This window comes from Leopardus geoffroyi, chromosome D2, assembly GCF_018350155.1.
Source record: "Leopardus geoffroyi isolate Oge1 chromosome D2, O.geoffroyi_Oge1_pat1.0, whole genome shotgun sequence".
In the NCBI taxonomy this organism is placed as follows: domain Eukaryota; kingdom Metazoa; phylum Chordata; class Mammalia; order Carnivora; family Felidae; genus Leopardus; species Leopardus geoffroyi.
In genome coordinates this window covers 3,772,671-3,785,863 of record NC_059334.1, presented here as the reverse complement: position 1 = coordinate 3,785,863, position 13,193 = coordinate 3,772,671, and the positions used below count along the sequence as shown (strand labels likewise).

At 41.2% G+C, this 13,193-nt stretch overlaps 1 protein-coding gene across 20 annotated transcripts in view; it reads right to left on the bottom strand.

Moving 5' to 3' along the window:
• The window catches only part of PCDH15 (protocadherin related 15), a 1,244,966-nt gene that overhangs the window by 87,501 nt on the left and 1,144,272 nt on the right, over nt 1-13,193 (bottom strand). For all 20 annotated transcript variants that reach the window (XR_006701343.1, XR_006701344.1, XR_006701345.1 and 17 more), the window contains one exon: nt 10,871-10,998. Coding sequence is in view for 17 of the 20 variants with exons in the window: in XM_045437154.1 (XP_045293110.1) it covers nt 10,871-10,998 (128 nt within the window). In the remaining 3 variants the exon portion in view is untranslated. The remainder of the gene's footprint in view (nt 1-10,870; nt 10,999-13,193) is intronic.

Genomic DNA, 13,193 nt, shown 5'->3' with positions numbered 1-13,193 from the left:
TTGGGGTCCTTGGCTTTGGGTAGTAATAAAGTCTTTCAAATTACTGTGAACCTCATTGACTCTGTCTTTTTACAGACTGCTGGGATAAGAGGCCATGGCTGCCTAGGGGAAAGAATCCTGGGAGCAAATAAAATAAAGTGCTATAAAAAATAGGTATGTTTACAAAAACTAGTGTAGTTACTACATAAAGTTTCAGGATCCACTTGACAGAAACTTCTAGTGTAAAGTTTAATTATATCTATGCATGAAAATGTAATTTTGTGAAATCTGACATTTCTGTGCCTGTTTTTGAAAAAAAAATTAGAAATCCTTTGGCACTTCTCAGACGTATAATGAACGAACCAAAGTGAATTACGTTCTCTTTACGCACATAATGTTGCTTCAGGTCTGCTGGTTTTCACTAATGAAAATTCATTAAAATTACTAGGGACAGTCATCCATTTTTTATGACTTATTTAGACCAATGTTTTCTTCATAATACATATTAGACAAATCTAACATTTTACTCTTCTTACTGACAATATTAATAGGCAACTCAAAATTAAGATGTATTTAGAGATATGAATAAAGTTTTTTAAAAGATGGTTTATCATTTTTTATTGTTTTTTAAAAAATGTTTTTTTTTTTAACATTTATTTATTTTTGAGACAGAGAGAGACAGAGCATGACCGGGGGAGGGGCAGAGAGAGGGAGACACAGAATCTGAAACAGGCTCCGGGCTCTGAGCTGTCAGCACAGGGGCCCATGCGGGGCTCGAACTCACGGACCGCGAGATCGTGACCTGAGCTGAAGTCGGACGCTCAACTGACTGAGCCACCCAGGCGCCCCAAAAAAATGTTTATTTTTGAGACAGAGAGAGAGAGAGAGAGAGAGAGAAAGAGACAGAACATGAGCATGGGAGGGGCAGAGAAAGAGGGAGACAGAGAATCTGAAGCAGGCTCCAGGCTCTGAGCTGCCAGTCGAGAGCCCGACGCGGGGCTGGAACTCACGAACTGTGAGATCATGAACTGAGCCGAGATTGGACGCTTAACTGACTGAGCCACCCAGGAGCCAATCATTTTTGCTCAGATTGGTATTTTAGGTCTTCTTTGTGGGGTCATTATAGCACAAAGTTAAATGTTTACGGTTTAAGAAATCACAGGACATTTTCAGACCAAAGTAATTCTTACTTGCCTCCATTATCTTTGCAATTGTGCTTTGCAGTGCAGTCCTCTCTTTCACAAGGATTCTGAGATTTTTAAGCTGAGTGTCAACCCTCCTAGCAGATGATGGAAGATATGGTCCTTGGAACATAATACAGGAGCACACACACACGATCATCACTGTTCCACGACATACAAACTCTCCTACAGGAAAATGTGAGCTTGACTCAAAAGATAATATTCCAAATCCACACCCTGGATTGTTATGCATTTAATCATTTGAAAGACATGCAGGCATTAAATACATTTCAAATCCCAGGAGAGTGTGATCAGACTTTGAAACATATGACCCACCAATGAATTTAGGAAAGGCAAAATGATTTGGCCATTCACTGAGTAAAGCACTTCCCTTTCATGTATCATGTCCAAAGGCTTAAGACCCATAAAAATTCCTCAGACTCTCTACTTTTAAGGAAATTTCTTTCCTTAAAAAAAAAAAAAAAAAAAAAAAAAAAAAAAAAACTTTCCCTGAATGAAAAGCTTTTTACCTAGTTTTAAAGACTCAAACTTTCCTCATTCTTCAGATATTTTATAGGCTGGAAAAAATAGTTCCCTTTCAATTTTAAACAATGGAAATCAAGACAATTCTTAATTATCTTAATACAACTTAATTAAGTTATATTCAAACCAACAAGTGTAAATTAAGTTACTACTATGTGATTGAGAAGATGTTAGATCTCCCTTCAGTCATAATAGAAAGACTGACCTGTACAGAGAAGAAGAGAGAGTAAAACTTACACGTGAAAATCATTTTATCTGGACACTCCATTTGTGGCAAAGGAAAGTCTTGGTCTTGTACATTTATTCTAATAGCAACAGAACTATAATTTTATATAAGGACATATGTGATATATCAGAAACTGGCCGTGACACTTAACGTGTCAACTTGTACAAGGGAAAAGGGAAGGCTTGGACTCTTAGAAACCGAGTATTCAGCGATCCTTTGTTTGCACAGACCCCACAGAATGTCCAAACTCCGTAAGATACAGTAACATAAACACAGTTAAAGGGAAGGATAACAGAGAGTAAGAGCCAGAGTATCTCAAGGAAACCAGAGAGAAAGCACACCCCCTGTCCATGGCATTCACCTTTTAAAATTGCTCAAGATGAATCAGGTGTTTGACTTTCAGTCTCCAGCAGACAAACCAAAAGGGAAACATCTTTAACTACAACATAATCCGAGACCCATATAACAGAAGTACACCAGTTGTGAGGAAAATGCAATTTTCTTGACATTTGGTTTCCCCACTGGAGTTAAATGGAAAACTATGATTGAAGCATGAGATTCATAAAGATATTATCAAATCCAAGCTACCAATTTTGACAGAAGGAACATTCCCAGGGAAACGAGAGGTCATGTAAATCTCGGTGTTGTAATCAAACCCAAGAAAGTTTAACAGAAAGACTCTTTGCACTTATTTGAAAATTGATCATTTGTTCACATATTTCATGGAATGCCTTGGTTTAGTGGGCTAAAAGACATGGCTAGATGTAAAAACAAAATTTGGACAAGCATCAGTTTGAGGTGGTAAGCACCGTATATCTATAAGGTCATTAAATTTGTGGGGAAGCATAACATTTGAGTTACAGGAGAGAAAACAGGCACATAGATACATAATTACAATATAATGTGTCTGAGTTCTAAATTAGATACATAGTAACTCAGTTATAGGGCCACGGCCCTCAGGCACCTATGTGCTTGTACTTTGTTCAAGGTACAAACCATTCCAGGTCAGATGCATGTCGGTTAGTATGATCTCCCAACACCCCTGTCTGGAAGCACTAAGTGTCTGCATAAAGCTGTGTCTCCCAGAGTTGGCAAAGGGGAATCAAAATCTTGCTTTCTGAGGCCTTCAGGTAGACCTCTTGTTTACATCTCCATTGTACAGAGCGAGTAGGGAGAAAATTGTCATAAAAGGATCCACTAACTTCAAGGGAAATAAACCACAAAAACTGTGAGACACAGCTGATGCTTTGGGTTTCAGGAATCCAACCATTTTTCCTTTAAAAAGTAGTTCTCTCAGGGTACTGGGCATTTTCCCCCCATGCCATTATTTTCCTAGGGCAAGTGACATACAACTATCCGAAATGGTTAGAGTTTAATTTTTTAATGTTTATTTATTTTTGAGAGGGAGAGAGAGCGCAGGCAGGGAAGGGGCACAGAATCTGAAGCAGACTCCAGGCTCCATGCTCACAGCTCAGAGCCTGACATGGGGCTCAAACCCACAGACTGCAAGATCATGACCTGTGCCAAAGTCGGATGCTTAACTGACTGAGCCACCCAGGGGCCCCAGAAGTGGTTAAAGATTTTAAAAGGCACCTAGTGCTAAAGCAACATTTGCATAAGAGGAGACTGGCCTGAGATCAAGTGTGAGGCCCCACAGAGACTTAATTTCTGGGACTGAATCCAAGTGATTGGACTCCCAGCCCACTCTGTTCCATCTAGGACGCAGGAGAACATGTCTGGGAGGGTCTGGCTGTGCATCCTGGCCTCATACTGACTCTCTGACCACCTTGGGCAGGTTGCAGATCACTCCTGTGCCTGTGTGTCCTCTTCCGTAAGTTGAGAATAATAAAAGAATCCCATGGGGTTTCCCAAGGAATGAACGAGTTAACTACTGAGTATCGTGGAAATGTGAGATACAGGATAGCTATTTGTACCATTCGGGACGTGAGTCGGGCCTAGTAAAAGATGCTGCCCTGGGGACTCACACTAAACCCTCACGAATGTGCTGGAATTGTTTTTCCTCAGACCCGTGTGAGCAGGCACAGGGCTGGGGACCAGGGGCCCTCAGAAGCCCCGGCCCAGCTCCAAGCAAATATTATCGCTCCTGCACTGCTAACCTTGAACACTTCCACACGCTAGGCTGCTGAGGAAATCTGCATCCTTCAGACGTGCCCTTGGCCTTTGTCCCTCAACAGCATCACTCTGCTACATATTCGTGCCACGTCTCATGCTTATTTAGAAAAATGTAATAGAGAATTAGGGATTGACAGAGAGGACTGTTTCTCTTTTGATGCTGTTTCAAAATAGTATTTTCTTTTAGTCCACAACTTTCTTAAATCTGCCTTCTCTAACAACTCAAAGATGCAATGTTCATAGTCTTTTTGACACTCAGTAGACATCAAGTCAACATTTTAATTCAATTTTTCTGACACTGAGTTTTTTTGAACTTCAGTTCGTAGACAGAAGGCCTAATCCTTATGGCACGAACTTCTGCAAAATATCCTCATAATGCAGAGAGTTTTTTTGTAAATCATATTTAACCTCTCCTTGTATTTGCATTAAATCGGGATCTGGGTTGCCGTTAAGACGACATGTGGTAAACTGGAAAAATTAGTTAATAAATTGAGAGGTGCTTCTGAAACGAGAGCTGATGTGTTTCTTTCACAGAGGGACTTGTAATTCACAGAGGTCATCTCAATGCCAAGAGCAATTAGTTGTCTTGTTAATTGCCTCCTGATTTGTCATAGAAACTTCCTATGTTCTGTTATTTCTGCCAACGTTGTTATTTCTGCCACATTCCACTCCTCGCTTTCCAGGGGAAGCATGTGGTGTGCAGGGCACAAGGAAAGTCCTGGAAAAGGTCAACCCAAGTGAATCCTGCCTTCACTGGCTGCTGCGGCCTCAGTGGTTCTTGGAAAGTTACTAGACCTCACTAATTGCCGTTTTCCCCAACAATACAATAAAGAATAATTGCACCTGCCATACAGGTAGGAGTTTTATATCTTTGTTTGTATTGTTTGTATTTGTTTATTTTTTAACGTTTTATTTTTGAGAGACAAAGACAGAGAGAGAGAACACCAATGAGTGGGGAAGGGGCAGAGAGAGAGAGGGAGGCACAGAATCCGAAGCAGGCTCCAGGCTCTGAGCTGTAGGCATGGAGCCTGATGTGGGGCTTGAACTCACGAACCGCGAGATAATTGACCTGAGCCAAAGTCGGACACTTAACCGACTGAGCCACCCAGTTCTTGGGCATGCTTGTTATTATTGAAATAAATTCTACTGGTTAAAATATGTAAAGATTTTTTTTTTTACAGTTCTCAGAAAAATAAAAAGGAGAAACAGATGGCAGTTATTGTTATTAATAAGGAGGACTCATAGATTAACACTTCCCAAAGTACAAACAGGAACAAAAAAGTTAGTGTTGAAAAGTCCAGCTTAATCTTACTGACCTCACATGGGATATTACGAGTCATATGGCAAATACTCATGAATTTTTTTCAACCTTGCTTTTATTGGCTGAATAGTTGCTTTTGAACAGTTTTTTTTTTTTCTGTATTCTGGACACTGTTTATTTGACTTAAAAACATATATGTAGCAAAATATTTGCTTGTAGCTAATTGCTTTTTTAAAAATCATTATAGCATCTCCGTCATAGTGGTCTGTTAGTCTGATGTAAGCAAATGTATCAGTCATTTTTTATTACTAGAGGACATTTCAGTAAGTGATATTCAACGAACACCCTTGCCCCAAACATGGGACTTTTGCAACAGAGAAGGTGCTAGAGATTCTGACGCATAGCCCTGCAGGTGGGAGTGTCACTTCCACAGGGCTGCAGCCAGGACTGATAGCAGTGATGATGTGTAGGAGAATAAAATGTTAAGACCCATAGTTACATAATCAATTCAGATTAGTAGACTAACACACATCTTTGGTTCCCAGTCTAAGATTCACATGCACATCAACCTGGGATGCATACCACAGGAGAATAACGGTTTCGAAGGGAACAGTTTTCATATTCTGCCAACACTGGAGATGCCCCCTTTCCTTTGGGATTTTTCTTCTACTGTGCTAAAATATCCATCATTAAATCCACCATTCTAACCATTTGTTCAGCGTCTAAATCAGTTACCTTAAGCCCATTTACATTATTGTGCGACTGTTACCACTGTTCCTGTGTGGCACGTTTTCTTCTTCCCAAATTGCAACTCTGAAACCACTGAGCACTAATTACCCCACTCCCCTCTGTCTGCTGCCCCCCCCCCCCCCCCCCACAAATGGGACGATTCTGGGAACCCCACCCAGTGCAAGTGTACCTTTGCCTGTTTCTTGCGTATTTCACTTGGCATATGGTCTTCAGGGTTTTTCCATGATGTAGCATATGTCAACATTTCCTTCTTTTGTAAGACTGAGTAAAATTCCACTGTTTGTACCTCATTATGCCCATCGTTCCGCCTGCCAACGGATACATAGATTGTTCCCACCTCTTAGCTATTATGAATAATAACAATAATGCTAGGAACAATAGGGAACCAGCTTGCCTCCTTGCTTTCAGTTCTTCTGGGTATAGACTAAAGGTGATACTTTTAACTGATGCTAATTCTTGTATTAAAGACTGAAGAGAGAAATTACTATTGATTTCCTTCTCCCTCTCCCTGCAATTAGAATAACGATCGCTTGTGACCAATGGAAATCAATTTGGTAGAGTCAGTTGTGACGGAGATATCGACGTTAAACCAGAGTAAATGTGGTGGATACTCCCAAACTAATACTTTTGTTCTGTGTCCTTTTGACACAATCTAGGAAGTACTTTACCATGACATGAACATTCAAACTTCTTGAGCCAGGGACCAAATAAAGCCTTATTTATTTACTTTTTCGGTCTAGTTACTGGAATGTTAACTCTGTAAGGGCAGAAGGGAGTCTGTTTTGTTTGCCTCTGTATTTTCCACACACCAGGAATACAATACAGATTTTCTTTAAAAAAGTGAACGTTGAACCAGTCTGTAAGCATGTTAGATATGCCACTTCAGAGCATATATACACAGCTTTCTTTTATTATCACTTATACAGCACAAATTGTTTCAATAATGTTCTCATTGTATTGCCTTTACCTTAGCATGTTTTAGTAACGCCCTTAATCCACTATCCGTATTTTAAGCTAGTAAGTATATTCAATTTACCAGTATATTTTATTTTTTTAAATGTTTGTTTATTTTTGAGAGAGAGAGAATGGGAGAGGGGCAGAGAGAGGGGAGACACCGATTCCAAAGTGGGCTCCAGGCTCTGAGCTGTCAGCACAGAGCCCAGCGCAGGGCTGGAACCCATGACTTGTGAGTTCATGACCTGAGCTGAAGTCGGACACTTAACCAACTGAGCCACCCAGACGTCCCTAAAATTTTTGTTAATGTTTATTTTTGAGAGAGAGAGAGAGAGAGACAGAGAGAGAGGGAGACAGAGACAGAGACAGAGAGAGAGAGAGAGAGAGAGAGAGAGAGAGAAAGAGAATAAACAGGGGAAAGGCAGAGAGAGGGGGAGACACAGAATCCAACGCAGGCTCCAGGATCCGAGCAGTCAGCACAGAGCCCGACGCGGGACTCGAACTCACGGACCATGAGATCATGACCTGAGCCCAAGTCAGATGCTCAACTGACTGAGCCAAAGGCATCCTGATTTACCAGTACATTTTAAAGTCTCATCTTACTTAGTCAATTCTACAATACGTCTCCTCTTTCCCTTCCTATAATACACAATTTTTTTAAAATTGAAAATGTATTATTATGCATTTCCCGATGAACTAAAGGAAATGAACTTGCACGTAGAGTAGATGCAGTACTGCTGCCCCCCTGCTTCACAGACAGTGGTGTGAAAGCCTCCTTCCCAGTCGTGGGCTGCTTCCCTGTTTGCTAAGTGGTCTCTCCATCAAACCCCGGAGCCTGGCGGACCCAGAATCTGGCTGTTTCCAGTAAGATTTTTGCTGCTTTACTTGTGAATTGAAAAGAAGTGCTTAGCTCACTCCCACTCTGATTGAATTGGGAAAGGAGAAGATTCCAGGCGTCAAGGCTAAAGGCAGCTCTGGGAAGTGTCCACCAGCTAAGATTTATCACTCCCACCACCTCCCGAGCTCCTGCCTCCAATCACTGTTCCAGGGAGCGCATTCTCCTTTTGGGGTTTGGCTCCCTGAGCTTCCTCTGCTGAGACTCTCCCCCCCATTTAAGCTTCACTTTGAGAAAATGTAACCACCTTGGGGACCACTCAAATTCTTCATCCTCCAGGGAGCACTCAGCTTTCACCAAGTGAAATGTCTCCTCCTCTGAGTCCACAGGGCAATTTGTGCTTTCCTAGATGGCTTGATTATCACAGCACATATTTGCGTCAATACAGTGTTAAAGTCCCTGTCCCTCCTTCTCTCTCTCTCTTCCCCTTTCTCCCCTTCTGCCCCCCCTTTTCTCCCTCCCTTAGTCTCCCTCCCCTTCCTCTTTCCATCTCCCTTTACCTCCCTCTCTCTCCCTCCCTCTCTTCCTTGTCTCTCTCTCTGCATCTGCAACAGCCTTGCCATATTAAACAAGCCTCCCCCCATCATAAAATCTCTAAAAAGATGAGAGTTAAAGATGAATTCTTGATTTCTGATACCACAGTACATGGGGGAGGGATGGGGACCTGTTAGGAACAGAACCTCAGGACCAATCTTGATTTCCTCTAATGCCCCACACATAATCCATCAGCAAAGTCTTTTGGCTGTCTTTGACTCCCTTGTGACCACTGCCCCAGCCTACCACTGTGGTTCAGCCCACTTTCAAATCTCTCCTGGAAAGTCATGTGTTGGCCTGTCTACTCTGGTTTGAAAAACACTGCTAACCACCCCCACTCCAACCTGCCCAACATCCAGGATAATCCTTTTATACCGGATTATGTCATGCCTCTGAACAAAACAGTTCAAAGACTTCCTTTCTAACACATCTAGGAGAACCCCCATATTCTAGTCCTGGGCTATGTTTCCAATCTCCTCTCCAACCAGCCTTCCAGCCATGCTGACCTCTCAGTCCATCTAGCTTTAGGGACCTGACAGCATAATGAGCAGAATGTATCTTACCTAGAAATCCACACTCATGCCCTTGACCACATGACCACATGACGATAATTAAGCTATTAAATAGCTACTGATTTTATCAATCATTTGTTTCTTACACCAGTTTTTCCATATTACTAAGGTATTAACTTTGATTTTATTTGTTTGATTGTTTTTTGAACTGCTGTATGTCAATTTCTAGGACATTACATAAGGACATGAGTACTCAAAAAATATTGACTAAGTGAACAGAATCAGTCAACAGTTCTTGGGACTAAAGTGTAAAATACAATAAAAATAAACTCTTTGGAGTTGCTTTGTACTTGCAAATCATCATGTGGTTTAGACATGATGAGAACAACCCTTTCGTGGACCACTGTGAGTTATAAGTGGTGATTCCCATCAGGGGTCAGTGTATGAAGGAGCTATTTCGTAGGCACAATACATGTGCGCATTTGCTTGGTTGACTTTGCCTCCTTCATACTTGGTGTGCAGAACATGGAAAAACTGTATGTAAGAATAGTTCTAATCATATGGTTCTGGTACACAAAGAAAAAGGCAACTGATCACGAGTGGGATTTGCTCAGGAAAATTTACGTCTTCTGTGTGCACATTAATAGTTTTTAAAAATATATTCCTAAAATACTTTCAGGAAAATAACTATAATTAAGCATCTAAAATGCACTAGCCTACAAACTTTTCTCCCTGTGTAATACAGTATCTATCAATTTAGTTTTCAGTAATAAAATTAGTACAACTTAATGTACTGCTGGCCATTTACAAAATCTTTCAACATCTTTGATGATAACTAAGCGGAGAAAAGTGAAAAAATTATCAACGTTAAACTTAGATATTGTGCTTTTTAAAAATTCAAAGTAGATGTGCTATTTTTTTCTGCCATATCTGAGTTTTCTTTAACTTTTAGTAAAGTGTAAAATTAGTAGTCCTGTGTTTAACTACGATTTTAAATTTTAAAATAATATTGCAGAAAAAATAATTTATTAAATTATTTCTTCTTTTAAAAAAATTTTTTTTGAGGTTTATTTATTTTTGAAAGAGAGAGACAGACCCCGAGCAGGGCAGCGACAGAGAGAGGTTGGGAGACAGAATCCGAAGCAGGCTCCAGGCTCTGAACTGTCAGCACAGAGCCCGACACAGGGCTCAAACCCACAAAGTTCAAGATTCATGACCTGAGCTGAAGTCAGACACTCAACCAACTGAGCCATCCAGGCAACCATACGTTATTATTTCTTCTACTAGGAAATGGCAATTTTATATTCACCACTAGAAACTCCATTCTGCAATCTTTGGGGCTATCCTGAATTAAACCTATTGAATGCCTGTATGGAGGCATGAAAATCTACTAGGAGACATACATTTTACTGATTTAATATCTTTTTCAGTGTAAATTAAAAAAGAAATTTTAATGTATTTATTTCTGAGACAGAGACAGAGCATGAGTGGGGGAGGGCAGAGAGAGAGGGAGACAGCGAATCAGAAACAGGCTCCAGGCTCAGAGCTGTCAGCACAGAGCCCCATGTGGGGCTCGAACTCATGAACTCAAGATCATGGCCTGAGCCGATGTCGCTCGCTCAACTGACTGAGACACCCAGGTGCCCCTCCGTGTAAATTATCATAAGTAATTTTTCCTGTTTTTGTAGTAAAAATAAAACATAAAAGTTCCATAGTATGAGCCTCGTAATTAATCTGTATTTAGCTTGGCTACTTAAACTCATGTATCTCCGAGTTTCAGACTGTTGTTTAAACCACATGAATACTGAGTACTTACGCAGTTAATGCAAACTGCATGGTTACAGTTTACCTGTAATCTGAGCTCTTTACCTGAGCTCTGTGTCTTAATAAAAGTCCTCCTACCTTAACTCTGAGCACAGAAGTAAACATTCTTGCATCTTCAGACACACCTCCAATGTAGAATTTTTTCTGAAACACTGGGGGATGATCATTCTCATCCTGAATTTCAATATACACTTTAGCCGTATTGCCTGGAGGATAAGAAATAATATATTTTTAATTGGTGGCTATTTACTAGAAAAAAATTTCACTGGAGTAAATACTTATTGTATTTTTTTTTTTTTGACTGAAACAGTGGAAATGGTTTATATCAGAAAGTCATTCCCAAATGGCAAGTCTAATACCCCAAGGTACACAGAGGACACTGATAATGTTGCTTCCGGCATAATAATGTGAAGTTGCTGCTATTTCTTTTAATTACAATGTCTTGGTAATTCATTTTACTTGATTTAATAGGCACTAAAGTATTGTGTTCTACTAATTTCAATGAAACGATTCAACTGTTCATGTTCACAAACACTTCACATACACTACCAATGACACCAAAGTGACAAATTTATAAACACCTTATGAAATAATATAAACTGACATAAACTAAAACAATATTTTTTTATTCTTAAGTGTAAAACTAGCAACGATAGTCTCTCATATATTAAACTATATTTTTAATTTTAGGGTTGAAAGTAACCAATAGTTGAGGAGGGGAGCCAAGATGGGGGAACAGCATGGAAATTTTTTGTGTGTCTCACGTCCATGAAATACAGCCAGACCAACACTAGACCATCCTGCACACCTAGAAAACTGACTGGAGGATTAACACAACAATCTGCACAACCTGAACGAAAGAAGTCAGCAGGTACGCGGTGCGGACGGGTGAATTTGGGGAGTGAGAAGCCGCGAAAGGTAGGGAACAGCTTTTGAGGGCAGAGAGAGGTGGGGGGCGTGGGGGTCGGGGAGAATACAAAAAAAGCACCCCTCCACAAAAGCAACTGGAGAGAAAGTGGAAAATTGGAAACAGCCGCAGGGACTTAACTAAAAAGAGAGAAAGGAGAGGGTTTCAATTCCATTAAGACTGTAAACAAGGGGGACGCAAAGGCTGCAACTCCGCAGCTCCCTACCTGGCAGTGCTCTGATGGGAAGGGTGAATCCCCAGGAGCAGGGTGGGGTCCGGGAGGTTCTCGGGCCGCAGGGGGAAAAGCGGTTCCACTGCTGGAAGGACATTTGCTGGAGACTGTTGAAGCCCCCTGGTCCCGGCAGACCCCAGAAAACGGGCACATTCGCTGGGGCTGGAACAAGGTCCTTAAGGCTGAAGCCTGGTGCCAGATGTGTGTTGTGATTTTCCATAATCCCTGAAAAGCACCTGCTACACCATCTCGCGAACTTTTTCTAGGGCGGGCGGCACCCGGCCGCAGTCTCGGGCACCGGCAGCAGCAGGGTCCAGCAAGCGTTCCTGGGTGCGGCCGACACTCGGCCATTGCTCCTTCGGCCATTGCTGGGTGAGACCCTCCCGCAGAGGGCGGAACGGGCCAAAGCCGCGGTCCTTCAGAAATAAGGGGCCGGGGAAAACAGCCGAGTCTGAGACAGAACTCGGGAGAGAAGTCCTGCCCGGGGCCTGGTCACGAACAGTGAGAAAGCGGGGCGTGGCCGAGGGCTGAAGACGGAGGACGGGCGCGTGATTGCTCACCCGGGAGAACAGACCAGGTAGGTGGCTGACGCCATTTGCACCTCTGCTGCGCATGCGCATACCACCCGCACCCAAGGGCGCCGCAACACTCCACCCCAGAAGGCGAGCAGCGCCACCTAGTGGAGGACGGAGCCGTTACACTGAGCCCCGCCCACCTGGGCCAACCTCCCTCCTTGAACACAAGTCTCACCGCCGGCTTAGTTTATGGACTATAAAGCGCTTCAGAGTCTGACTTCTAGGGGAAAACGAAGTCATTTCAGTCCAATTTCAATCTGTTAGCAGGTCCATCTATTCAATTTTCTTTCTTTTTTTATTCTCTTTTTCACTTTTCTTTTTCTTGAATACAGAAATAAAAAAAATAAATTTTTATTTTCAAGTTTTATTAAATATAATTAAAATTTCTTTTACTATATTTTTTACTTTTGTGTAAATTTATTCAAATTCTATTTTACTTCCATCATTTTATTTTAGTCTACTTCAGTGTATTCATTTTTTCAAATTCTCAAACGATTTCCTTTTTTTTTATTTTTCTTTTTTCTCTTTTACGTTTCTTTTTCTTGAATGCAGAAAGAGAAACACTTCATTTTTACTTTCAATTTCTATTAAAAATATTTTTCGTAAATTTTTTTTACTGTATTTTTTGATTTTATGTAAATTTTTTCAAATTCCATTTTACTTTCACTTTATTTTAGTCTACTGTGT